Source organism: Rhinolophus sinicus, linkage group LG06 (assembly GCF_036562045.2).
Source record: "Rhinolophus sinicus isolate RSC01 linkage group LG06, ASM3656204v1, whole genome shotgun sequence".
In the NCBI taxonomy this organism is placed as follows: Eukaryota; Metazoa; Chordata; class Mammalia; order Chiroptera; family Rhinolophidae; genus Rhinolophus; species Rhinolophus sinicus.
In genome coordinates this window covers 49,082,625-49,109,954 of record NC_133756.1, presented here as the reverse complement: position 1 = coordinate 49,109,954, position 27,330 = coordinate 49,082,625, and the positions used below count along the sequence as shown (strand labels likewise).

General features: G+C 34.4%; 1 protein-coding gene across 7 annotated transcripts in view; it reads left to right on the top strand.

The window, feature by feature from the left end:
• Positions 1-27,330, top strand: part of COL24A1 (collagen type XXIV alpha 1 chain) — a 308,258-nt gene that overhangs the window by 5,172 nt on the left and 275,756 nt on the right. For 6 of the 7 annotated variants that reach the window (XM_074335081.1, XM_074335082.1, XM_019751779.2 and 3 more), the window contains 2 exons: positions 5,156-5,220; positions 22,023-23,365. In XM_074335081.1, coding sequence (XP_074191182.1) covers positions 5,156-5,220; positions 22,023-23,365 — 1,408 coding nt within the window. The remainder of the gene's footprint in view (positions 1-5,155; positions 5,221-22,022; positions 23,366-27,330) is intronic. The other variant, XM_074335085.1, reaches the window with a different exon arrangement.

Here is a 27,330-nt window from a genome sequence, read left to right as displayed (position 1 = left end):
TTAGATACCCTTAGATATTAATATCACGGGTTATATTTTCCAAACTCTTTATTGAATGTTTGTTACGTTATTATTGACTTCTTTTAGACCTGGTCTGATTTTAATAAGTGTCTGAGTATATGTACTCTGTTACTTTATATTAGTGACACATGATCGAGACACAAAAAAGTGAACAAAAACAGACATGCCTTGAATATTTGAAAAAAATGATATTTAACATACTAACTAGACTTTTTGTTAGAGTAATCTAAATATAGAAGCAAATTAGCAAGCTTAGTAGACTATTTTAGGTTACTTAACTAAAAGAATATTGGCCAGAACCATAGGAAAACCTTTCTAGATTTGTGGTTAAATAACATGACCTTTATGTATCGTAATTTATAGAACGTCTTGCTAAGTAATTTGATCTTGATCCTCTAATGCCAGTATACTAATAAGATACCACCACACATACAAATTTTAGGATTTTACATTTGGAAAATGTAAAATTTATATTATGTCATCACATAATAGGTGAGCCAGATAAGACTCTGAAAATTGAAATGACCGGCCCAGGGTCACACAGTAAGTTAGAAATAGGACCAGAATTAGTCTTTTGACTCCCAGTGCAGTGTTATTATTAACCATTGTGGGGACAGAGCCAGGAGTGCGGTTTCCAGGCTCTCGCCTCACGTGGAAAGGTGCTGGCTCAGGTAGTAAATGGCCATCAGCTGTGATTGGATGGTCATCAGCTGTGGCTAGTTGGCTGTCAGCTGTAACCAGTGAGCTATTGACCACTAATATAACTTATGGCTACACTAGCAAAAAATGGGGGCTAGCAAGAAGATGGTGGCTTAGCCAGTAGGCGGCGGAGTGTGGATTGCGGATCGTGTGGCCCCCGTCTCCTATGTCTCCAACCCAGCCGCCAGCGAGACTATAATGGTATGACTCCCTTATCTATGGCTCTGTGGGTGTTCCTTTTTGGCCTAGCCACATCCTGCATTCTTATGTGGGGAGTGGGATCTGAGACCCCACAGACCGCCCCGCATGACAACCATGTTTTCTCTCCAACAACTTAACCCGGTTTTAATTTTAATTTATTCAAGGATGCCAGCATGGCTTAGCACTATATGCACAGCACAACAGGAGAGAAGCACAAAGCACAGTGGCTGCCTGTGGGGACAGAGTCGCAAAGATCAGTTTCCAGGCTCTCGGCCTCATGTGGGAAGGTGCTGGCTTGGTTATTAGATGGCCATCAGCTGTAATCAGATGGCCATCTGCTGTGGCTGGGTGGCCATCAGCTGTTACCAGTTAGCCATTAGCCACTGATATAACTGCCGTGGAGGTAGGGGGTTGGTTGTTTGGCAGAGAAGCCGAGGGCGGATTGTGGATGGTGTTGATCCTTCTTCCTGTGTCTCAGTCGGCCGCCAGTGAGACTAGGCTGCAGGAAAACCCCTTGTTGGGGTACTGGTGGATGTTTGCTTTTGTCTCAACCAGCCACCATCTAGAATATAGTAGTCTGACTTCTCTATCTATGGCTCCATGGGTGTTCCTTTTTGGCCTCACCATATCCTGCGTTTTTATGTGGGGAGCAGGAGCTGAGTCCCCGCATGACACTGCCCTTGACAAGTACATCATCTATTGCTGCTGTGGAAATGAGATATTTTTTTCTATATTAAATAAATGTAATATTATGGGGGGATGGGGTGCACCAAACCAAAGTAATAAACAAGACCAGCCCAGCTAGATATTTCTCGAAAAACTTGGGTTCATTAAGACCTCCAATTTATAGTGATGAAGTTTACCTCTTTATCAAACTGATTATGTCAATTAAACTTGACATCTTTTCTGTGTTCCACTTCAGAGATGAGAATAACAGTTAAAACAACAACAAAAAGAAGCCTTACACTTACCCTGCCATAGCAGATTTTTAAAAAATTATCTTTTTTCTTCTTCCTCTCTTTAGACATACAACTAAAAGTATTCAGATATTACTTTTCCCAAGTGTTAAAAATTAGGTCCATAGGGAAGAATTGAATTCATCAGTCATTGGGAGATGTTATTATTCTTTCCTGTTTAAAAATATTTGCTGTGTTAGCACCACGTTAAAAAAATGGATAAAAGGTGAGACCTGTTGCTTGCTCAGATACTGACTTAATTAATCATAAAAGGTACACACATATAGGCTATGATAAAGTTAAAATTAAAGCATTAAGAGTATAGAGACCTCTTTAGGGATTATGGGAAATGTCGTAGAGCAGGTGGTGTTCAAATTAGGCTTTGCTATTTAAGATTCTGATAGGTGGAGATGGAGAGGGCATTTCAAGCACTTACAAGGTCTGTCCAGGGAATAGAGAACAACAGGGAATGGCTGGAGCTTTGGGGGTATCAGGTGTAGTGGGATCCATATTGATAAAACAAGATGGCTGGAGCTGATTGATACGGGACTTGAACACCTGGTGAGGAACTTGCTTTGTCCCGTTCTTCCTTACTTGGCTCTTAGTTTTCGGCATAATTAGAAAATTGAATCTCTGTTTCAGTCATCGATCTCCACCTCTCCATTAGTCATCAGCTTTAGTACATAGGTCCACTTACATAAGGTATGGCTTAACTGATTTGTCATAATCCCCTAAAATCGCATGGCTAAGGGATGATGTTTGATGTATTCAGGTTTTCCTGCCTCACTCCAGGAATGGACTTGTTAACGTGTCTAGAAAGAACTGTGTTTTCCATTTATCTCCCCTGAGGTCATTGGGGAAGTCTATGGGTTGGCTGAATTGCAAAGTGAATAGTGCTGATTGTTGTTAGTTAGCTTTACTCTGAATGGAGAAATCCCCGTTGAGTTGTTTTTAAATTCTAAGTGAGTCAGATTACCTTGGGCAGGTAAGACTGCTTCCTTCACATTCCATTGTCTACTGAAACAGCATAATTTTGATGCACTCATCTTCAGTGACTATAATCCTGACCTATTTTCTGGTCTCACTGATATATACCTATATATTTATATATATATATATCCTGCCAGTTATTTGTTGAAAATATAAATTGGAAAGGAAAGGAGCCTCCTTCTACTCAAACTCTAGATCATATTGGGACCCATTCTGGAGAACCCAGAGAAATCAGTTTAATCACGCACAATGGTCCTCAACTTTGCTTGCACATTAGAATCACCTGGGAAGTATTTAAAAATCCTTGTACCACAGACAAATTCAAATCAGAATCTCTTAGGGCAGGACCTAAGTATTAGTCGTTTTTAAAATTCCTCAGCTGATTCTTCTGTGCAGCTAAAGTGAAACAAACAGATCCAAAACAGGTAAACAGGTAGACCTTACATCACTTCTATTCCAGAAGACTAGTTTTTAGAGTGTGATCCCCAGATTAGCACCATCAGCATTGCCTGGGAACTCACTATAAATGCAAACCCTCAAGCCCTACCCCAGACCTAGTGAGTCAGAAGCTCTCATGGTGGGACCCAGCAATCTTTAGCCCTTCAGGTAATTCTGATGCATACCAAAGTTAGAAAACCAATCTAGAGCAGTAGAAAAAGATTAAAAAAGGGGAGGGGGGAGGGTTCAAATAATCTTATTTGTGTTATTGTCACAATAACAAATGTTCTAAGTTGATTTTCTGAGTTTGGTACCCATACAATCTATATTAGAATCACCTAGTTAAAAATGCATATATCCTAAGGATCCACTTAAAATTTATGAATCATGGCTGTGGCAAGGCCTAGAATCTGCCTTTTTCATAAGCCCTTTAGGTGATTTTTTGGCAAACTAGCATTTGAGAACCAGTTCTAAGTGGATGACACCTATTTGGGAATCTTTTATAGGCTTCATTAAAATATATGGTTCAGGTCTTTGCCCAGACTAGCTGAAATTTCTGTAATCATTCAGTTGATTAGTTTGTAGAATTAATTATAGTCAAGTATTCCATCAAAACCTTACCTTATAAAAGGTGTTCTCTTTACTGAGTGTGACCAAAAAATGTGCATTTTTCACTTAGTAAAAAATGGTTAACACCATTGTAATACAAATATTTCCATTATACCAAGGAGAATAGTAAAATTGTATATTGTCGACTCATTTTGTTTCTTATGTTAAGATGCTCTTTATACTAATTGATAAAAGTAAGAACTTACTGGTAATAGACAATGTACCAATTACTACTAATATAACAGGAACTTAATGAAAGGAAAAAATGATTTTCAGAGGGCTCTGTAATCACTTCTTTTGCAGAACTGTATTTTACAAGAATAGCATTTGGGGAGTCCTTGGGTTAGAATGAAAAACAGAATGCTATATATATATATATATATATATATATATATATATATATATATATATATACAAGAATAAGATAATAAAATACTGTTTTCAGCATGCTCACATCATTACTTTTTAAAATTTTCTTTATGATTTTCACTTGAGAGGTAGATATAGCCAATTTTGAAGACTGTTCAACAAAATCTATCATGTTTGGTTATACTAAAAAAAATCACAAAATGTTTTCACTTATTAATATGAATTAATCAAACATTTTGATTTGTGGTGATTGAGTATTGTGCTCACAATTACGACTAATGGTCATGTTAACATCTACAGGCCATTGCTGTTTTCATAAGCAAAGAATCATGAATCTAGTTCAAGTGATTTAAATATGGTGTTTAAGTGGATTTTATATATAAACATTCATTTAAACAAATAACTGGTTTTACCATTTTATAATCACTATGGTTAGTGACTATAAGTTGTATTATTTTGTACAAATTTCTATTCATATAAAATTGCATGCATGGTAATTTGAAATAATAATAATGTCATCTATACTAGTTCATGTTTATTGAGTATTTCTTATGTGCCAGATACTGTTTTGTGTGTTTTACATGAAGTTTTTTTCAGTTAATATTCAAAAAAACCTTATGCAATAGATTTAACAGATGAAGATACAAAGGCAAGGAGTGATCAAATGTGTGCCAAAGTCACATAGTAAGTGGCAAAGCTGGACCTTAAATCCAGAGCCCTTGTTCTTAACTAATATGAATATTACAATACTGTGTTAATTAAAACAATAGCTTAATTATTCATCTTGCTCTAGAGTTCATTTTGGATTTTATATGATTTATAGGTTGTAAGTGTTCAACTAAGTTTCTCCCAATAACTTTTCTTTTTTTTAGGAAACTGCTTCTTCATTTTATTGTGCTATGTGTGGCAGGGGGTGCTGTTCACGCACAAGAACAAGGTAAGAATGTTACTTTGATACTTATTTGCTTATATACAAACTCTGCTTTCAGACAGTAAAAGTATATGACCTGAAAGTCATCATAACCTTAAGTTCAACATTAAATAATAAAAATTTCTACCCAGTGCAATGAGAGTGTAAGGGTGAAGGAACCAATTTTGGGGGGAAATATGACCTTTAAGAAGTTACTCAGATCTTCCATCTGTGAAATTGCTTACATTTTTAAGCAATCTCTCTATAAAAGGGAAGTTTTGTGCAGTAAAAAGGCTTCGCTTGTGACTTCCCTTGAAGTGGGAGTTCTTGAGGGTGGCAAACTGTGACTGAATTACCTCTGCACTTCTTGAAACAACACAAGCATATACTAAATGTTCCTTCTAGATTTACATCATTAAGAAACAAAATAAAATTTGCATAGCAGTAGGCTTGGGATTTTATTTAACTCAAATGGAGAGGTTTGGAAAATAGTTCAATGTTTTGTTTTGTTTTTTGCTTGCTAGCTAGTTGCTCTGGTAGTGTGGTGATAGAGTTTAAGGAATCTATGTATACCCTAATTTATTAATTTATTGAACAATGTTTCTAAAGTAGCTTCTATTTGCCACATGAAATTCTAATTGCCAGTAATTGAAATACAAATAAGATAATGTCTCTGGTCTCAAAGTAGAAACAAGTGCCTTTGTCAAAGGTTAAAAAAAAAAAAGCTTAAGTCAAAGAGAAAAACCCTGAAACTACTGGATCTGCAGACAATATCACCATGGCTTCCATTTTCTCTCTTCTGCCTTTTATCAGCAGGTCTGCCAAGTTATTCATTCTGACAGACCAACTTTTCACTTCAGTGAGCCACATGTTAATTTGATCAATCGACAAAAATAACAGTAAGAAAAAGACAAGTAAACAAAGAGAAATAAATGAAATATATGTAGGTAGAGAGAAGACAGAAAGGAAAGAGTGGTACTCTATCTGATTGACCAAACTGACAAGTGGACATACATAAATATTCTGTCAAATAGCACGTAGGTTAATTAAATATATATCTTGGAAGGCAGTTTCTAATTCTTTTTTATGGGGAAATGATTAAATTAGCTCACACATTACATGTAACTTCATGCAATGCTTTTCTTGACCAAGTCATTTCTGTTCTTTATTTTGCTTTAAGCAATCATAAAAAAGAGAAACTGTATCTCTTAATTTCTTCTTATTATTACTATTACAGTTTCTGAAAACTTATTATGTACCAGTCACTGTGGTGGTAGAATACATATTTTCTCCACCATGGCATCATTACAGGGTTTTTATAATTAAGCCCACGATAGGATTGCTGAAACGAAGATTAAGAATAACTTCCCCAAGGGTTACAGGCTCATAAAGGGAAGAACCAAGATTTGAAATCTGGTATTTTGACTACAAAGTCTATAAATTCTTTACAAATGAAACATTTGGACCATGGAGAAGATAAGAAAGAGAAGAATTGCCATTATTAATTCAGTATCGATTTTGTGTCTAGTCCTTTGCTGGTACTTTACATATTATTCTAATCTTCATCATGAACCTACAGGGTAGGTATTATAGATGAAGAAACTGAGACTCAAAGAAGGGGCTTGCCCAGACTCATACAGCTAAGACTTGAATCTACGTATGCCCTTGCTTCACAATTTGCATGAGCTGGTGTTGTGAGTTTAATAATTTACAAAATGTGTCAGTATCAAAATATTAAAAACCCAGGCAAAGAAAGATATAAGAAAACTGAATATTGATGAATAGATTTTTTTTTTTAATTCAGAACCCATGAAAGGAGTAAATGAAAGAAATAGTATCTTTCAACCTTAAGATTTCATTTATATTAATAGAATACCAAATGTGTTCTTTTATTTCAGGGTGAACCTCATAATTTTTAGTTTTCCTATAACCATAAACTTGTATTGTGAATTCTTAACAAAAAGAAAAATATTTTAAAAACTTCTTTGAGTTTAGAAATTTGGATACTCTGAGCACAAAGAGAAATGAAAATAGTAGTACAAGTATGTTATCAAAAACTTAGAAGTACTTTTTTCCTAAAATAATTTTTTTTGTTAAATTGTCATGATATAATAATGTAACATTTAATCAGGAGATTAGAAAATAATTTGCAAAGAAATTGTGATTTTATAATTATCACAAATATCATTTGCAATCTTAATTTAATGCTGCTAAATATGTCTATTTGAGCTAGAGGTTACCCCCAAACTAGACTTCTCAAAAATAAATGTTTATTTATGCTTACGAGTTTTCAAAACTAAAAAAGGTATAAAAGTAAGACAAGTATGTAATTTAAAAGTCAAATTGTACTACAAAACAGAAAAAACAGTATCCCTTGACCTTACCCACACCTGCAACCATCTGCTCAAATTCTCTTTTAACCCCATCTTTTGGTTTTAACCTCCATATTTCTTAATAATATAATTATATATTATATTGACTTCTAATTTTTGATGCTGAGGTTTTAACATTTTTATACTATCATATGCTCTCTCTTCCCGTTCTTCTATCCTTTCAATCAATATAGCTTTATAAAAAATTTTGGTTATATTAATATTTATGATCTACCTTATGCCCATGTATGTACTTTTTTTAAACCACTGAGCCATGCACATTTATATTTTCTTTACAATATAAGGTTGTCTCCTTTTTGGGCTTGCTTTCTTTTCCGTGTCACTATCACTAATTCTCAGATACTCCAAAAGAATTCTAAAATTTCTTTGAAAAATATTTTCTGAAAAATACACCAAATACTCTAACCATTTTATTGTTCTCTTGGAGCTGTCCCTTCTAGAATGTCTGTTTACTGTGAATTGGAAGTTCTCTAAACTTCTCATAGAGTTGTTGTCTCTCATCTGTGTTAGTTAGATCCAGTGACTTGGAACTCTTATTTTTCTTTTCCATCATCTATTTTCTTATTTGAGTGAAGCATTATACCCAGTAACGTCCTGACAACTTGAACTTAGGTGGTACACTCTTTGCAACATTACATTTCTGAGAATGTGTTTACTTCATGCATATGCTTGAGAGTAGTTTGGTTGGGTATAGAATTATAGGCTGTAAATAGCTTTCTCCCAGAATTTTAAAAGTTTTCATCTATTGTTTTCTGGCTTTTAGTTAAAAAATCTGATATTTATTCTTGTTGCTTTATATGTGACTTTCTTATTTTACTCTTTAAACCCTTAAGATCTCTGTTTATCCTGGCTATTTTGAAATTTCACAATAATGTGCCTTAGTACTGGTCTTTTTTTTTTCAATTTGCTGTGCTGGGCACTCATTAGGTCCTTTCAATGTGGAAACATCTTTCATTTTCTGCAATTTTTCCTGTGTTCTTTCTCTATGATACTTTTTTTTTCCTCTTTGTACAAATCCTATTGGTCTGATATTGGATCCTGTTTTCTAATCTTAGTTTTTTATTCTATTTTAGATTAGGTTTTCATGAGTCACTATTTCAAACATTTAAATTATTTCTGCTGTATTTAAATTTTTAAGAGCTTTCTCAGATAGTCCCTTTAAAAAAAAATAGCATCTTGTTCTTTTATTCTTTGATGCAATATATACTCTTATCTTTCTAAAGATGAAAATAGTTTTTTTGAACTTCTTTTCTGCTCCCTACATTGTCTTTGTTTCTTACAAATTTTTGTTTGTTTTGGTCTTTTAAGTTAGGAAAGTTCTTCATAAGTCTGTAGTACCTGTGTTATTATTTAAAAGAAAGGTGCTAGAAATGTGCTTGGGAACTTTGCATGGGTAGACTTGTTAACTGGTGTACTTTACATAGATGGTCTAAAGTACATGAGGTAGGTCTTAGCTGACCATCATGTTGTTGGACTGCAAATGTCAAAGGTTATCCAGTTTCTTTAGAGAAGAATCCTCCAGTATCTTATTTGTAGAATATAATCCTGTTTGTCACTGTTACGGAAGTTACATGATATAAAGAGGTTCTTGCAGGGGGCCAAGAGGGGTTTGTTTCACCATTTAGTGTGTAGATTTTAACTAAATCCCCTTGTTCTCATTATAGTCCGTCTCTTCCATCTTCTGCTATGATTGATTCAATGTTTCTACTTAAGTAAGCTTGAATCTTCTGTTAGGTTCTCAAAGCTTCTTACACAGACTTTCAAACCCTCCCTCTCCACCCCATTTGAAGCCCTTTGCCTCTCTCCTGAATACAGTGATTTGGTGCCTTCAGTTCTTGAGCCTTTGCAGGATTTTGTGATATGAATTGGCTCACCTGTTACTAGCATCTGCCTGTGCAACTGCCCTTAGTGTACAGTTTTTTCAGCTATGCTAACTCCTTCATGTGTTTTTCCATCTTTAAAAAATTTTTTGATATCTCTTCTTTGCTGTTGTCTCTTCTACCCATTCACTTTACCCATGTAGTTTTAAACAACATATCCTTATTCTCATTTTAGTGAGATTTTGAGATTGAGCAGAGATAAATATTTGTTATCTGCCATGTTTTCAGTTATTCCTTTAAGTTTTAGCACGACTGAAAAAAACATTTAAATTAGCCTATTAATAAATATTAATTTTGTATTTATTTTATAGTGAAGTTTTAGGTATAACCTAAATAATAAATGATTTTACTTCAAGAAAAAATGAATAATTTAAGGCTGAGTTTCCTGAATATTTGACAGATATTTGTCCCTATTCTTATCTGACACAGTCTACTTTCCTTCTTACTCTGTTGGTGGGCTCGGCGCCAGTGAGATTGGCATAGCTTTAACTCCTCTGCGTGATAACTGTATCATGAGAGATGTGTACCTAGTTTTGAACATATACAGCACTCTAGGGTTCATGATCCATAGGCGTGAAAACCACATGTATAGAAATCCTTATGTGTAGAATATTCATCTCCAAGAAGAGTATTTCCTCTGGAAATTAATCCAAAAATGTGTTTATTGTTAACAGAGAAGCAGCTCATTCTAGTTATAGTAACTCCATGTATGTTCTGCCAAAACCCCTTATGGACATTAAGCAAAAATTTTACACATAGTGAGTTAAGGCTTCATATCTCATTTCATAAATAAATTTGCATTTATCTCTTTATCCAGAATAGATGTATTATTTACATTAAGAATACTTTAAAGTCTCAATTGCCACTTTTCACATACCCAGTGTGACAGTGGTGCTAAAAGCCAGAAGCTTGGGTTCATATCCAGGTTCCAATGCTTACTAGCTGTGTGACCTTGAGCAAGTTCCTTAAATACTCTGTGCCTCATTTTCAGCAATTCTAAAGTGCAGATAATAATAATTCTTACTAGTAGGGTTGTTGTGTGGATCAAATGAAATAATACATGTAAAGTGCTTAGTGCATGTCTGTTATATGGTGAACATACAATAAATTTAGAGAAAGACTACTTCAAATCTTTTTTTCTCATGTGCTCATAAAGTTAAAAAAAAAAAGTTGGTCTTAAACAATTTCCTTTTGTTCCTTAACTCAGTGAGCTGACAGCCAGTAAGCCTCTATTTGAGTCTTTATTCTGGTACTGACTGTTTGGCTGAAACTACATAGAACAATAGAAAGTGGATATTGGGCAATTATCTAGATAATTTAATCAATGGGTAAATATGTAAGGAAAAGAAAAGGATATTGAAACCTGTATAATCTTTCTTGTTGACAACTTTGGTAATTTTATTTTAAACTATCATTTTATTTTGTTATCTTTGCAAACTAGAAAGAATATAGCTTTGGGGACTTAACTGATCCAGGTATATGAAAATTTTAAACAGTGAGAAATCATTAAAATTAAGCGCTATATTATATTAGTTCTTTAATAATGAATTAGCACTGTGATTTATTATACTCTGTGAAGTGATATTGCTCTGTACTTTTAATATAAAATTTGAGAACTTTTTAAAAAGTCTTTTAAGCTACCGAGAAGAAATGTGAGAAACCTTGCATTTTGAGGGCTGAAAAGAGTACTACCCTTGTGCCTCCAGTTTGTGGTAGAATATTATTGGTATTGACAGGTAAAATGATTCTTTGGTTCTCTGTACTTGTAAAACAAGTGTAACCATCAGCTCTCCGATGTCTGTTTCTTTAGACATGTACCGTACTCCACCAGAGCCAACCATATAACCACTGGATTAGAGTCAAATAGTTGGGTATGAGTCTTAGTTTCTTTTATCCACTGAGACTCTATTTCTCCTTTTTTCCTTCCTCTTTCTTCTTCCCTCCTCCCCCATTTCCTTCCTCTCCCCATTTTTTGTCTGTCCTTCTACCTTCCTCCCTTCTTCCCTCTTCCCTTCTTTTCATCTGACTAGTAATAATATTACCAATGCTGCAAGTTTTAAATGAAAGGCAAGCAAGGTTGGAGTGTCTGTGCCTGTATCTCAGCATCAACTCTGCAGGCTTAGAGAGGTGATTTTATTAGCATACCAAGAGAGGAACTATTTGTCATTAGTGTGTAACAAAACAACAACAAACAAAAGTTGCACTGAAAGCTTAAAGAGGAGGTAACTTGAACTGTCTTACAAGATGAATAAACTTGGCATGAAGGGATATACTTAACAGGACTCTGAAAGAATGGGATTTAAAAATAACACACAAATAAGCTTTGATATGGTAAGAAATTCAAGGAAAACTAAAAAAAATATCAAGAGTGGTGAATGCCCCGGAGTGAGCAGATGTATCATCAAAGAAAAAAAAATGTGTAAGGGCTCGTGTAAATTAGGGAGCACTCCCTAAGACCATGCTTATGTCTGATACTAACTGCAAGTTTGAAGTTCCCAAGACTACCTTCAGACTCAGTAATGCCCTAGAAGGACTCATGGAACTCAGTGAAATCTGTTATACTCACAGTTATGGTTTTTATAGAAAAGGATACAGATTGAAATCAGTCCAAGGGAGAAACACATTGGGCAGGGTCTAGGAAAGTCCCATATGGAGCTTCCAGTGGAGTCATGGTCAGTGTCAACTTTCCCAGCAATGATATGCATGGAGTATTGCCAGCCCTTAAAGCTTGCCTGAGCTCTCAAGTCCAGAGTCTTTGTTGAGGCTCCTTCAAGCAGACTTGGTTAACTGCTCACGTAACTAACGTCCGTCTCCAGTCCCTCTGCAGGTTAGGCTGATACCACATGATCCAAAGTCCTCACCATAAATCACATTGTTAAACTATCTGGTCTGGCCTAGGGCCCCCAGATAAACAAATATATTTTTACCAGGCAAGACATTCAAGGGCTTATAGATTACTTCCGAGGAGCTGGGGACAAAGACAAGACTGTTCTTTGGGCAAGTTTAAATTCTTTACTACACAAGTAGCGTGTGGGATTGGGTAACATAGTGGAAAGGGTGGGGAAAAAAAGGTTTGAAAAAGTGGAATCAAGATGGGGCTTCAATGATTCACTTGCATTACTTGACAGTTTTGCAATAAGACCACCATACCACTCACAATTGTAAGGATCTTCTTAATGGTGCTAATCTGCTCAGCCTTATAAACTATATCATAGGCACATACAGTTCTAGTCAAAAATCAATGCAAAAATTATTTTAGTATGAAGTCATAGTCTCTTCATGAGGAGTGGTAAAAATATTTTTTAAAACGGGACATCCACAGGCTGAAAGAGCATGGCTACTTCACTCCTTGTTTAATGATTCCTTCTTATTTCTAGTATGAACTCTCTTGCTGAAAGGAGTCTTTTTATTCCCACATTCTAAATCCTCCTGTTCTGATCTTTAAGTTTTTATCACCTTTGACATTAGCATAAATTTAAAAGAAAAAAAGTTTATGAGGATGTGAGACTAGACATGTAGGCAGGGATTATATCATTAAGGGCCTGAGGACAAAAATAAGAAATTTGAGTTTTATATTAAAAGCTATGAGAACTACTGATGTGTTATAGGAAGGAGTGTCATGAATTAAACATTCATTCTGTTCTGTATTTAGAAAGGTTTCTCAAGCAGCAGTATGGGTGATGGATTGGACAAGAGTGTCTTACAAGAGGGAGAGAAATCTATCAGTATCTAACAGTAAAGAGAGCCCAGGCTTCTGTTAGACTTGGTGACTGAAAAGACATGGAGAATGGGTGGGAAGGAAGTACCAAAGATGATTCCTAGGTTTCTGGATTAGATGATATTAATTCATTTATTCAAGCAATATTTATTGGAGGCCTACTTTGTTTTAGCCATTCTACGTGTTAGACTATAACAGTAAAACACGATGAAGTCTTACGTGTGTATGTGTGTGTACATATGTATATACACACATATGTACACACACACATATACCATGTTTCCCTGAAAATAAGACCAGGTCTTATATTAATTTTTTCTCCAAAAGACACATTAGGGCTTATGTTCAGGGATGTCATCCTGAAAAATCATGCTAGGGCTTATTTTCTGGTTAGGTCTTATTTTCAGGGAAACATGGTATGTATCTGTATAACAAACAGTGAGGTACAGCTGTATATATACGTGTATGTGTGTGTGTATGAGTGTGTATGTATAATTTTTTTCCCTAAATTTTCAGTGTTATGAAGAAAAGATGAAGCACAGTAAACATTAGATATTGGGGCAAGGAGAATGACTATTTTTATATTTTAGATGATGTATTTAGGGAAGGCCTCTCTCAGAAGGTCACATTTGAGCCTAGGTCTGAATGAACTAAGGGTGTAGAGCATGCTAAGCAGAGAGAACAATAAATGCAAATACCATGAGTTAAAAGTGAGTTTAATGGTTTCAAGGAGAAAGGAAAGACTAATTTAGGTGGTGCAAAGTAAGGTAGGATGAAATGAAAGGAGATGAGATCCAAGAGGTAAGCAAGGGAGCTGATAGCATATGTTTAATACACCATGTGAAGAGTTCGAATGTATTTTTAGTGTAATGGGACATCATTGGAGGAGTTTGTTCAGGAGAGTAACATGATACAATTTACACTGTAAAAAATTACTCTGGCAGCTGGTGTGGTAGTGGAGCTCTTCACTGAGAGAGACACTAAAGTAAAAGGGACAAATTTTGGGGAAAATGTGTTGAGTTAGAAGTGCGTATGGAACATCTAATCTCTACTGGATAAATTCAATAGGCAATTGGATATGCAAGCCCAGAAGAGAGCTTTTGTGAGTCAGCATGTGTGGTTATCAAAACCATGGTTTGGATGAAGTCATTAGACCTGGTGTTTATAGTAAAAAAGAGCAAGGCGTTGTCTTGGTAACAACACTATTTATTCTCCATTTAAGAAGCAAATAGGTGAAGGAGATACAATCAGTTCTGCTGTTAGGTACCATATGCATTCCCAAAAGTTGTCATGCTAAGAGACTGGCTCTAAAGGACTGCCTGCATTCAAATTCTGCCTCTGCACATCCTAGTTTGGTGACCTTGGGGAAATTGTGTAAATTCTCTGTGACTTACTTTTCATAACTGTCAGATCGGGTTAACAATAGTGCCTTGCAGGGTTGTTGTGAGAATTATGTGGCTTAATACAGTAAAGTTCTTAGACCAATACATGGCACATAGAAAGAATTTAATAAATGCTACTATTATTCTTATTCTTTAAAAAATGCATGCCATGAATTAAGGGCCTGGTTGGTAATCAATATTATTTAAATAGTAACTGATTTCCTTAGTGACACATACTAGATAGAATTTGTGGTTAGGGACATTCATGAAACAAGTAACTTACTGTAGACAGCTAAGTTTTTTCTTGCTGTATTTGCTGGTATCAAATATCAGAATTTAACCCCAAATTCCAATTTGGTGATATACAGGGTCAGGCTTAAATACATGTTAAAGAATCTGTCCTCTGGTAGAAGTCTTTTTCTTTTTTCTCCTTTTCTCCCCACCCCTCTCATCTGTGCCTTCTAGCCTTAATAGTTCTTTATTCTCTCTTCTGTCAACATCTGCTCAAAGCATTCACTAAGCATATTCACATATAAAAAGCTTAAAACTAGAATCACAATTAGATTTCACCTCCAGTACCAACTCTTGTGGCTAACTAGAGAGTATTCCCCACTGTGAAGTTTCTGTGGGAGGAAAACAGGCCTGCCATGTTTAATTAGTGAAGCTTGGCAAGGGAGATGTGCGGTGGTGTGGAGAAAACAGTGGCTGTGAGGCAGTATGGCAGGACAAAGATTGTAGACTTTGAAGTCAGACTGATTGGGCTCAAATCCATTTCTACCATTTATTAGCTGTGTGACGTTGACCAAGTTATTTAACCTCTGGGCCTTAGATTCTTCATCTGTAAAATGGGTATAGACTTTAAGAATAAACTTGAAACCATGAAATATTATCTTCCCATTCCTGTTTATGGATATCATACCAAAGAAACAAGGGGAATGAAATAATAAACCTGGAAACTCCATTTTCAGAAAAACGAGGGGACTGATATAACCTGCAACCTCCCAAAATATGCTGAGAAAAACAGATGCCATATGGAGTAAAGTCAATAGTAAGATTTCAGAAAGCACCAACAAAACCAAGCTTCCTAAAGGTGACAGTACACCCTGAAGTACTTAATCTTTAGCCTTTGTACAAAACAAGTGCTACAGGATCTGGGGAGGATAGAAGCTGCCCAGAAGGAAGGACACGAAAAAAGCACAGGTAATGGCTAAGTGGCTCGGTGGGGACAGATTTTGGAACATGCACAACTCTATTTCCTGAGGTGAAGGATTTATTCTTAAGCAACAGGAATAGATTTACCAGAAGGAGAGTGAGGAGTTGTGAGCTGGGCTGGCATACAAGTCTTTCTGGACTCAGTTTGGTTCAGAGAAGAAGGTGAGGATATATCAAGGAGCCATTGGAGAAGGAAACTGGTTAACGCTGAAACACAGCCTATGGGTTTTGAGATTTGTAAGACATGGCCCTCTGTCTTCTACCCCAGCATCCTTCTATAAATTGGCTGCAGTACGAAATAATAAGTAACTACAAGCAGTTGGCACAGAATAAATAGAAAGTGACAATAAGGTCAAATGTAGACAAAAGCAGCAAAAATAAGAATGCACACATAAAAACATCACCTCTATGAAGGGAGATCATACACACAAACACAAGAACATAGAAAAAGGAAGAGATGGCAAGACATTAAGAGGATATGAATTGTGACCTTATAGAACTCAAAAAATAAGTCACAGGAAAAATACCTTTTTATAAAGCAAAATGAAATTAGAAGAAGCACAAAGAGAAATTAGACACTGTAGGAAACACAAGAAAGATAGAAATGAAAGAAATCAAACAAACAGACTGAAGATAAAGAGCATACTTCAAAAGATTACTGAGAAATTATAGAAGACAGCAGTGGAGATTCAACATACTCATAAAAAGAATTTTTGAAGAAAAAAACAAAACTATAAAATAGAACAAATATTCAACGGTTATAATTCATCAAAACTTTGCGGAAGTGAAAAAATAAATAAACTTGAATCTATACAACAAATGGGCATACTATGTACCTGGAAACATTTATCCAGAATGGTCAAAATGAAGGCATATCCTAATATTTCACTGCACTTCAAAGGTAAAGAACAATTCTTTTGGGCATAGTGGTAAATAAAATCAAGTCACATAGAATGACCCCAGAAAAATTACCTGATTTCAGATTTTTCTATCCTAATATCGAACACCTAAGGATGGTGGAACCATATCCACAAGATATTCAAGGAAAGAAAATATCAGCAACGAATTTATATCCAATGAAACTTAAGGCATGATCCTACTAACAAACCATTCTAAAAAGTCAAACACTCAGGAAATGTTCCCATAAACCGTTCTTGAGGAAACTAATAGAGGATAAACATCAGCAAAGAGGAAATAGCTGAGAAAACGACTACAAAAGACTGGCTCTGTTTATCAGAAGACAATGTGGGAACAGAACAGAATATAAATGCCATAGGAACTCACAATGTAGGAATGGTACAACCCCAAAAAATGGCAGAAGAGGGAAAAAAAGAAGTCGATTTAATTTGCTGATTAGCTCATACATAGAAGCTGGGAATTAATATTATTTAAAGCTGATAAGTCCAATAAAAAATACTTTAAAGACATTTAATAATAAAAAGGTAAATGCTATGAAAGTTAATCCTGCTGACTAATAAAATTAAATGGTGAGGGAAAGGGCGAAAAGGGAGAATAGGAAAAGGAAATATCTATAGGAAAGAAGTAAGAGATATATCCAAGTAAAGATGTTTAGGGACATTGTATACATTTATAATTTTAATGGTAACCCTTATAATAAAAATACAGACCTCTCTAAATCTTAAAAGAACTACATACAAAAACAAAGCAAGAAGAAAAAAGCACACCATGTAAGACTTATAAAAATTAAAATGGGAAAGCATAAAGTAAAATGACAGATTAAGAAAAATATCACATCAATAAATGTACATAGAATTAATTTTGATATTTGAATAAAAATATTTTTAGATTTGATCACGAAAGAAATCAAACTCTTTCCTCTTTACCTAAAACACAGTGTTTCAAAGTAGATGAAATAAAAGGTATATTCTGGGCATAGGTATATCTGACAAATGCAAACAAAGAAAGTTGGGGAAAGGGGGCTTAGTCTTAATACCAGATAAGATAGAAATTATACCCCAAAAAATTATAAACCACATATAGAAGTTCTTTTATAATTTGAAGAGGAGCAATATCCAATGACTATATGAATATTATGACTATAGATGCATAATAACTATAACATCAATATTCATAAAGCTAAGACCACATGAGACAAAAGGCCAAACAAACATACTAGTGGTAAGCAACTTTCTTTACCTCTTAGTTCATGACAGATTAATTGTATAAAATAAACAAGGGTATACAGGATATAAATAGCAAACAGTGAGGTTCAGCTGACTGTAAATTCTGTACCTTGAAACACCTTTGCAAATGCTTATCAAACACTGTTGAAAACTGACCATTTATTAAGCTAAGTTTCAAAAATAAGTGCAGATTAGACATGATTCTCTTATCACAATGCCATTAAGTTAGATTTTAATAACAAAACCAGAAAACAAACAAACAAAACAACTTTCTAACTGGTAATTTTTAATTGTTTTATTAAATCATTTGGGTGTATGGGAAAATACAAGTAAAATTTTTGTAGTTTTTAGATAAAAAACAAAAATGACCATACCACATGTCAAAATCTATGGGCTACAGCTAAAGCCATACTCAGAAAATTTATAGCTCAATGCTATAAATAAAGAACTAAAGTACTCATCTTCAGAAATTAGAAAAAGAATAAAATAAAACAAAAGAAAATAAGATAAGATAATTAATGAATATAAATGTATAAATTAACTCATGATATATAAAACTGACAAAAATAGGATTAAAAATATCCAAAGGCTATCCTTTTGAAATGACTAACAATGATACTGACTGACTTAAGAACAAATATAGCAAAATATTAAAAATTGGAAAATTACTTAGAGAACCCCAGAAACAGGAAAACCAAAAGAATTTTAAGGGGATATTACATGAAGATCTCTGGATAATATATTTGAAAGCCTAGAAGAAAGTTATTATTTCATAGAAAAATGTAAATTTTGAAAATTTATTCAAGATGTAGTTGAAAATTAGAATAAATCAATGAACGTAAAAGAGATTAAGAAAGTGAAGAAAGACGTATCAATGAAAAAAACCAACGTGGTAACTTTGATTTACAGTTGAGGTTTACCTAACTTTTGAGGAAAAAGCCAATTCTAAAGGTGTTTCAACTATTCTATACCATAGAAAACAAACTTCAATATTATAATCTGATAAAGATAGTGTAATAAGAGAAAAACCACAGACCAGTGTTAGCTCATAAATCTTGATGCAGTGATTCTTCACGAGTTATTCTTCAAGAATCCAGTAAGATATCAAATGAATAACATACAGTCATCAAGTAAATTTTATTTTAGGAATGCAAAGGTGGTCCAATAACAGGAAATTTATTGACTAATAAATTGAATAGTAAATATGTACATATATTTGTATATATGTACACACATATAAATATTGAAAACACATATATATATTATAAGGTTTTAAAATAATGTATTTTCCAATAATATTCCCTTTTAATAGAATCAGAAATTTGGGAAGTATGTAGCAGAGGTTATTAAATGCAAGGAAAGCCTTTCTTTGGGCAAAGAGCAGCCCTTGGTATCATACTACATACGTGTGACTCTTCCTTTGTGTAAGAGTAACCTGTCTGACATCATAGAATAACTTTTACATGCTTTATGATTATATACACATTAAGCATTATGATTTTCCTAGCAGCAGTGTTTCTTCCACAGTTTACTTCTCAGATTGAGATATGCATATTCTTAGAGGCAGGTAGCATTGGGCAAGAGTACACAGAGTAAGCATGGTATGTATTTCAGGAGTGTAAATCTACATTGAAGATTGGGGATGGAAATAGATAACTGTTTTAACTGGTAATTCATGTATTATGCTAAAATAAACAGCCATATTATGGAGTAAAATGAAATTTTTTCATAAATTATAATTATGAAACATGAGGTCAGAGATTTTTTTGTGTGTTTTTATGGGGCCTCTTTTAAATATTCCTCCAAATCCCTGGAGAAGCATATAATTCTAAACTGCTGTAAGGAATATTTTGGTGGAAAAATTTGAGAGACACTGTCACACAATATCTTAAACATTGATCATGGTGTCTTAAGTACAATTATAACATTTAAAAGTATTATTAAATTACAACTACTTTATAAACAACCATCATTTGATGGTTGTTCTAACCTTAAAATAAAATGTGTATGTTTTGTAAAGCTCTCTAATGTGAAAACATTTTGATTGCTAGATTATGCAAGAACGATATTCAGTAATTATTTCACTATTGTATATACAGAGTGTGCCAAAAATATGTATACACATTTTAAGAACAGAAGAAAATGTGTTAAAATTGTAACACTCAATATATACCGATCACAAAAGATGAATACAAGTCACATTTGATTTCTGCAGTTACAAGAGGTGCTCAAAGTGGTTACCATCAGCGTCCAGGCACTTCTGATTGCAGCGAACATTGTTTGGTAGACTTCCGTGGCGAGCGTGTAAACTGTCCCAGCACCACAGCAGAAGAAGCAGGACTCATTGCTGTGCGAGGCCTCCCGGATCTTCCCTTGTGCACATCACACAAAGTGCCATGTGTCTCAAACTTACCATGAATGTGTGCAATTGTTAGGCGTGTTGGAGGTTCTGTTGCATTCTCATGCCTCCATTGTTGTTGTACTTCCACAACGTTCTCAAATTTCAAATACCACTTCAAAATGGTCTTGCACTCCTTGAAACACAACCATGCTGCCACCATTTTCTTTATGTTGCCTGTTGCATGGTGATGATAGCATTCATTTGATTAATGCCATCTTTTGAGTGAACGTCATACTACTCATTGCTACCATAATTCAATTCTACTTCGAAAAGTAATGCATAGATAACATCCCTTAAACTGTGCATACGTTTGTTTGGCACCCCTGGTAGTTGTCAGACTTGGCTGTGATATTTGCCATTATGTTTGCTGTTTTTAATAAACACGAATTATTAAATGTCTACTAATTTCCTCTAAAAGGAAAACAAAGGCGATGTTCCTGGCTCATGTTCCTGGTTAATCTTTAAAAACTTATTTTTCTTATCTTAGTTATGAATTAGCAATTCTTTGACATTTCTTGTTGGAAATGATTATGTATGTACAAAGATACAGGTGGGAGATTTATAACTCAAAGAATCATAAAGATTATATGGGTAAACTGTTATATATCTTTAAGAAAGGATTTATCATTCTTTATAAATGGCATTTAATTTTATAGGACTCTAGAGATAAATGTAATATCTGTTTAGATTCTGGTGGGGCAAATTCATTTATTCAGAAATTATAGAACTATTGGCAAGGCAGGTATAGTAGATATCCAGTAATGAATCAGACATAGACTCCATGTTACAAGAGTGTATAATTGGGTAAGGGAGATGAGCAATACACTATCAGTAACATTACAATAAAAATAAACCAGAAAAATCCATAATTATATAAAATCTGTATTATGTAAAAATCTGTATTATATAATAAATATTGATAAAAGAGTCTACATATTATTTGTATAAAAATTGCTGTGGAGGACTGAGAAAAATGGAAGAGAGTGAAACTTGGATGGGAGAGAAAAAGAATGGTGATCACAAGCAACAAGAATTTAAGTTCTTTTGACCAGAGGATATTATATCAAGGTGACTGAGTGCTTTATGTGTAGAATACACTTATGATATTAGCCATAGGGAGAGCTGTTACATGGCATGTAGATTTCCAGAAGACTAGAAGGGAAACAGCCTGAAAAATTATAGTTTAAAGGATTGTGTGAATTTAATTTTTAAAATAGTTTCCAAATTACAAATGTCTTTTTGTAAGTATGTCCCTTGTTTCTATTTAACATAGAAATGATAAAATTTTAAGTTCTAAATTAAAGAAGTAAATAACATCTGGCAATCTTTGAAAAAAAAAATATATATATATATATATTCATTGGTGTAATAAATAAGATTCCTATTGATGGGGGAAAATGAGAGAACATTTATTAAATTTGGGTTTAGGGATAGCGGGGTGTGTGTGTGTGTGTGTGTGTGTGTGTGTGTGTACATGTTTGCGTGTGTCTTTTCAAATTATTGAGTATGGCATTTTATTCTCCCTCTCTGTATCTCTCATTACCTAGAAATTAGTTATTGATAGAGGATGCTTATTTTAGGGATTACTATTGATACCAGCAAGGAAAATTTTCTCATACTCAAACATTTATATGAACACATGAATGCATAAGAGTAAGATTCTTTCTCTCTTTCTCTTTCTCTCTCTTTTAATTTCCAGGCATAGATATTCTTCATCAACTAGGCCTTGGAGGCAAAGATGTAAGACACTCATCATCAGTGACTGCTGTACCATCATCATCTACACCATTACCTCAGGGGGTCCATGTAACAGAATCAGGTGTCATTTTAACAAATGATGCTTATATTGAGTCACCTCTCATGAAAATTTTACCCGTCAACTTAGAACAGCCATTTACAATATTAATTGGGTTACAGTCACATAAAGTAAACAATGCGTTTCTCTTCAGCATTAGAAATAAAAATAGACTGCAATTAGGAGTACAATTATTACCTAAAAAGGTAGTGGTATACCTTGGAGGAAAGCAGTCTGTATTTTTCAACTACAGTGTTCATGATGAGCAATGGCATTCCCTTGCCATTACTATTAGGAACCAAGTTGTCTCAATGTTTGTTGAGTGTGGAAAGAAATATTTTAGCAGAGAGACTCTTTCGGAAGTTCAGACCTTTGATTCTAACAGTGTGTTTACGGTAGGAAGTATGAATAATAATTCTGTCCATTTTGAAGGAATAGTATGTCAGTTGGATATTATTCCTTCTGCAGAAGCATCTGCAGACTATTGCAGATACGTGAAACAGGAATGTCACCCTGGGACAAGCCTTCTTCATACAACTATCAGACCCGCTAAGATATCGACAGACTTTGCATTACCCAAACGATTTGGTGAACAAGTACTGTCAGAGGACACTCTTACTGAAGGCAAAAACGTGCCAAATAATGCATCTTCCATAATGCCTAAAGAAGAACACCAGCTATCAAGACCTCTGTTAACTTCTCTTCCTTCAGGGAATGGCTCTGCTGTGGATCTTGTGAGCCATGGGATTCAGGACAAAGAAATAAGCACTGAGGAACCTACTCAGACAAATTTAAGCCTGTCAATGAGCCATCATCTCCTTGGTGATGCAAGAACAGACAGAAAGGAGAAATTTAGTTCTCTCTTAAATGTGTCCAGCAATATAACGCAACGTAATGATAGAGTAACTGGTCTGTCACTGTTTAAGAAGGTGTCATCTATTCTTCCACATATAAAACAGGATACAGTTACTAATCTCAAGAAGGCTATCAGAGCAAATCTACACACTAACGAACTCATGGAACTGCAACAGATTTTAAATACCACCTTATACAGAGTGACAGATGAGCCGTCTGTGGATAATCACCTTGGTCTAAGGAAGGAGGGTGAATTTGACCCTGATGCTACTTATCCCATCGAAAATAGCTATGAAACTGAACTTTATGATTATTATTATTATTATGAGGATCTTAATACAGTGCTCGATATGGAGAATCTGAGAGGGCCAAAAGGGGACACTGGACCTCCCGTAAGTTGTTGTTTTTTAAATATGTCTTAATGCATTAACTTACCATACATTTCAAAAAGACGTCTCTGGGTTGAACAACACAGAACAGATTAGATCTATCTCAGAAATGTATCCTGGCAACAGTGATTGAATTTATGGTTGCTATAACACATCCAACCAAAATGCAATCCTGGCTCAAATGTTGTACTTCATTTTTTTCCCCCTTAGTTTGTTTTTATTGGCAGGCTGAAAAGGTTACTTAATTCTGGTAAAGTGGTGAGTAAGCTATAAGATTTTCTTGTTCAGTTGAAATTCAACCAGGAATTCAACTGCTAAATATAGATCAGCATTCTTCATTAAAACAAACAAACAAACATAAGCTAATGCATAGTCATGTTAAGAGGATATAAAAGTTATGGTAGACTAAATAAAAATACATTACATACATCAGTTAAATAGCCTTTCAGCATAATAGTATGAAATGAATTAAGGTAGAGTACAAAATTTATTTTAGATGAAGATTATTTTGTAGGGAATCATTGGGAAAAAGCAAACCCTTACATTATCATCCTAAATGAAATATTTTAATATCCATGAAGAGTAACATATTTCATTTAATCTTTAATGATACAGCCAGTTTACATTTATGGATTAATAAAAGCTCCATCTACCTAATACAAAAATTACCCATCAGTCCATTCAATGGAAAATGCAGCCAAGTCACTTATTTAATAATGTATAAGCAAAACTGTGAGACAATAGACTAATTTTTTGAGCTGTTAAATTCTTTTGTTGTGTAGGTGCAATTACAGATGAACATTTGAAAAAAAAACATTCAAAGCTATTTAAAATGACATGAAACAATATTGCTTTTCATATTTGTGTAACTTAAATAATTAACCTATATGTCTTTAGAAATTAATTTTTTAAATTGCAACAAAGCTCAAATATAGCTTAAAGTATTTGATGAAAATAAAATTTATGTCATTGGTTTAGTTCCAGAAACCATAGAATGTAAAATGAGAGAAGATGATGCGACTTGCTTAGTTTATGTTTCTTTTGTGGTTATTACTCTAAGGGATTTGTTAGGTATTGAGCGACTTTTATTAGAGTGAATATTTAAAGATTTTAAAATAAAATCTGAAGAATATATTATAGTGAAATAAACTCTTTTCAGCTATGACAATTAATTATCAACATAGTAGTAATAAAGCTGAGCAACTGCTAGGTCATATTAACAAATAGTTATGGAAACTATTGACTTTCTTCAGAAAAAGTCAGTAAGATGAGATGACATTAGTCTCTTCTATAAAACCAAAAATAGTCATTTCAACATTGGTAGGTGAAACAGTAATGTTCAACAGATACTTAACTCAGTCTCTGTTATGGGAAAGGCAAGAACACAGAGTCTGTGTAACATAGTCATTGCTCAGAAGGAGCTTACATTTTAATAGTGAGGATACATGAAGTACATTTATAACTATATCTCATTGTAAAGTAAGATACATGCCACTGAGAGATACAGACTAAGTGTATGAGTTACAAATGTTCAAAGGTAAGAAAAATGTTTTTTGAGACCTCTATGAAAAATCACTAAGGCTGAGCTGTTTGGGATAGGGTCTTGTAGCCAAAGTTAGTTATAACTTAGGCCTCAAAGAATGGATATGATTTTGGTAGGTGAAAAGAAGTGGTATATTTTTTATACAGGAAAAACAGTACAATAGCTATCATTTACTGAATTTCTACCTTGTGCCAGACACTCTACCATGCCTTTTACATTCTTTACCTTATCTTAAAAGAACTTTGTAAGGTAGGCATTATTATCCTCGTTTTTTCAGGTGAAGAAATTGAACTCCAGAGAAGTTAATATACTTGCCCATAACCACATCACTAATAAAAGATAGAGCCAGGACTTTGAGCCAGGTTTTCTGCCTCTAAATCTCAAACTCTTCCACGATGTTAGGCTGAATAATGTTAGACAAATTTAAGACCCAAGCTAGATGTTGGGTTGTAGAGAGTCTTATGTGTAATTGTCAAATTGATAGTTCTAACTTTATATTGTTTTCAATGGGGAATTTTGTAAGCAGACATATTAATAGGGAATTCAGTCTGCTAGCAGTGCCCAGATAGGTAATTCCTGTTATCTTGATGTTACCAGACTAGAACATTATATAGGATGCCAGCAGTGAAAATGCAAAGGAAAAGTAGGGTGCAAGAGATATTTTCAAGAAAGCTTTTGTAGAACTAAAAAAGTAATTGGACCTAGAGACCGAACAACAACAACCAAAAAGAAAAAGAAAAAAGAGAGAATCAGTCAACTCAAATTTTAAGCCTGTGGATTGAGAGAATTCTGATACCGTAACTAAAAACAATAATTAAGGAAAAAAGTTGATTTTAGGAGAGGAAACTAAGTTAAAACATTTAAGGTACTGTTGGCAATTCAGTAAGCTAGTTGTTGGAAAAGTTGGAGAAGCTGAAGTGAAAAGAGGGTCATGGTAGGGGAAATAGATTTTAGCAGTCTTCCTATCATTATAGTTGAACTATAGTGTTGGATAATTTTCAAGGGAAGGAGTTTGGCACTGGGTCAAGAGTCAAATCATGGGGAATGTTTGCCTTGGGGTTATAGAAGAAAAAAAGCAGAAATGTGATGGGATAGTCAGAGAGATGGGCGAGAAGAATATAATGTACTATCACAAAAGCGAAAGAAGAGAGTTTTGAGAAGAAATTGATCAGCAGTACCAAGAGCTACAGAGAGGTCAAAGCGGATAAGAACTGCGGAAGAGTGGAGGAATCCATTGGATCTTCTGATGGGAAAGTCATTGTTCAACTTTGAGAATCCTACTTCAGCGTAGTGAAGGAGACTAAAAGTAGATTTAGAAAGCTAGGCAGGAGGGTGAATGCTGGTGAAATGAACTTTGTAGGGATTGCTCCACTGCTTCTCAAAGTGGATGTTACTGTGGAAAGGCTAAGGGCACCCTGATTTTTTCCTACTTGTTGGTGATTGTTTTTCCCTCTGTATCCTCATGCAATTCTTTTGTTATCTTTGGAGTTCATTAAACCTATTATGTTCTGTATCAGCGTTTTCTGGTACTCTTTTGATCTAAAGATTATTTTTATTTTATTATAGAAAAGTCTCCCTTTTTATTCTCAAGTGTTTTGCTTTTCCATATTTTAATAGTCTTCTTCAGGCACACCAGTACACATATGTTGAATGTCCTTTGTGATGGTAGTATTCATTGTCTTATCTACAATCATGTCTATCTGATTTCTCTTTTTCCCATTTCATTTTGTGTGAATTCAGTTATTCTACACCCTTTTCCCTTTATTGATTTTTCAGTTGTATTTACTCAGTATTCATTGCTTCTGACATGACTTTCATCTATAATGGTTTCTTTTGGGCAGTTTCATATCTTAAGCTCTTCTGGTTCACATTTCATTGCCTTGATTGTTATTTTTATATCTTGTAACTCTTCTTTGAGTTCTCTTTTTATAGAAAATTGGCATTTTGAAATCCTTTGAATCTACAGTGGACTCTATGACAACTGTTTTTCTCTGTTGCATAGAGTCATTCCTTTTATAAATGATTTTCATCTACTTTTAATTTATGTCTTTGTCCTCACACTTCTCCCTCTCCTCAGTATCTACGTATAGGTCCCTTGCTGGTTTCTTTCTCATTATTACTCATTTTGTAAATAAAGACAACTCTCTCTGGGCCGCTATTTGTTTTAGAGTCATATAGGTAGAGGCAAAGGGAAGTAAGATGGAATGATACACAGATTCCAATTCAGATTGCTGCCTTAAACACCATCTTACCATATTTATTTTGTCCTCTACCCAGAGACAGTTCTCCTTTCATTTTTATGTACAGTTTGTTGTGAAGGGCTATATGTCACAGGCTCTCTGAGAAATGGTATGATGACTTCTGCTCTTGTCTTTTACCCCCTCTCACCACTAGAAATTGCCTGAGGTTAGGAAATTTGATTGTA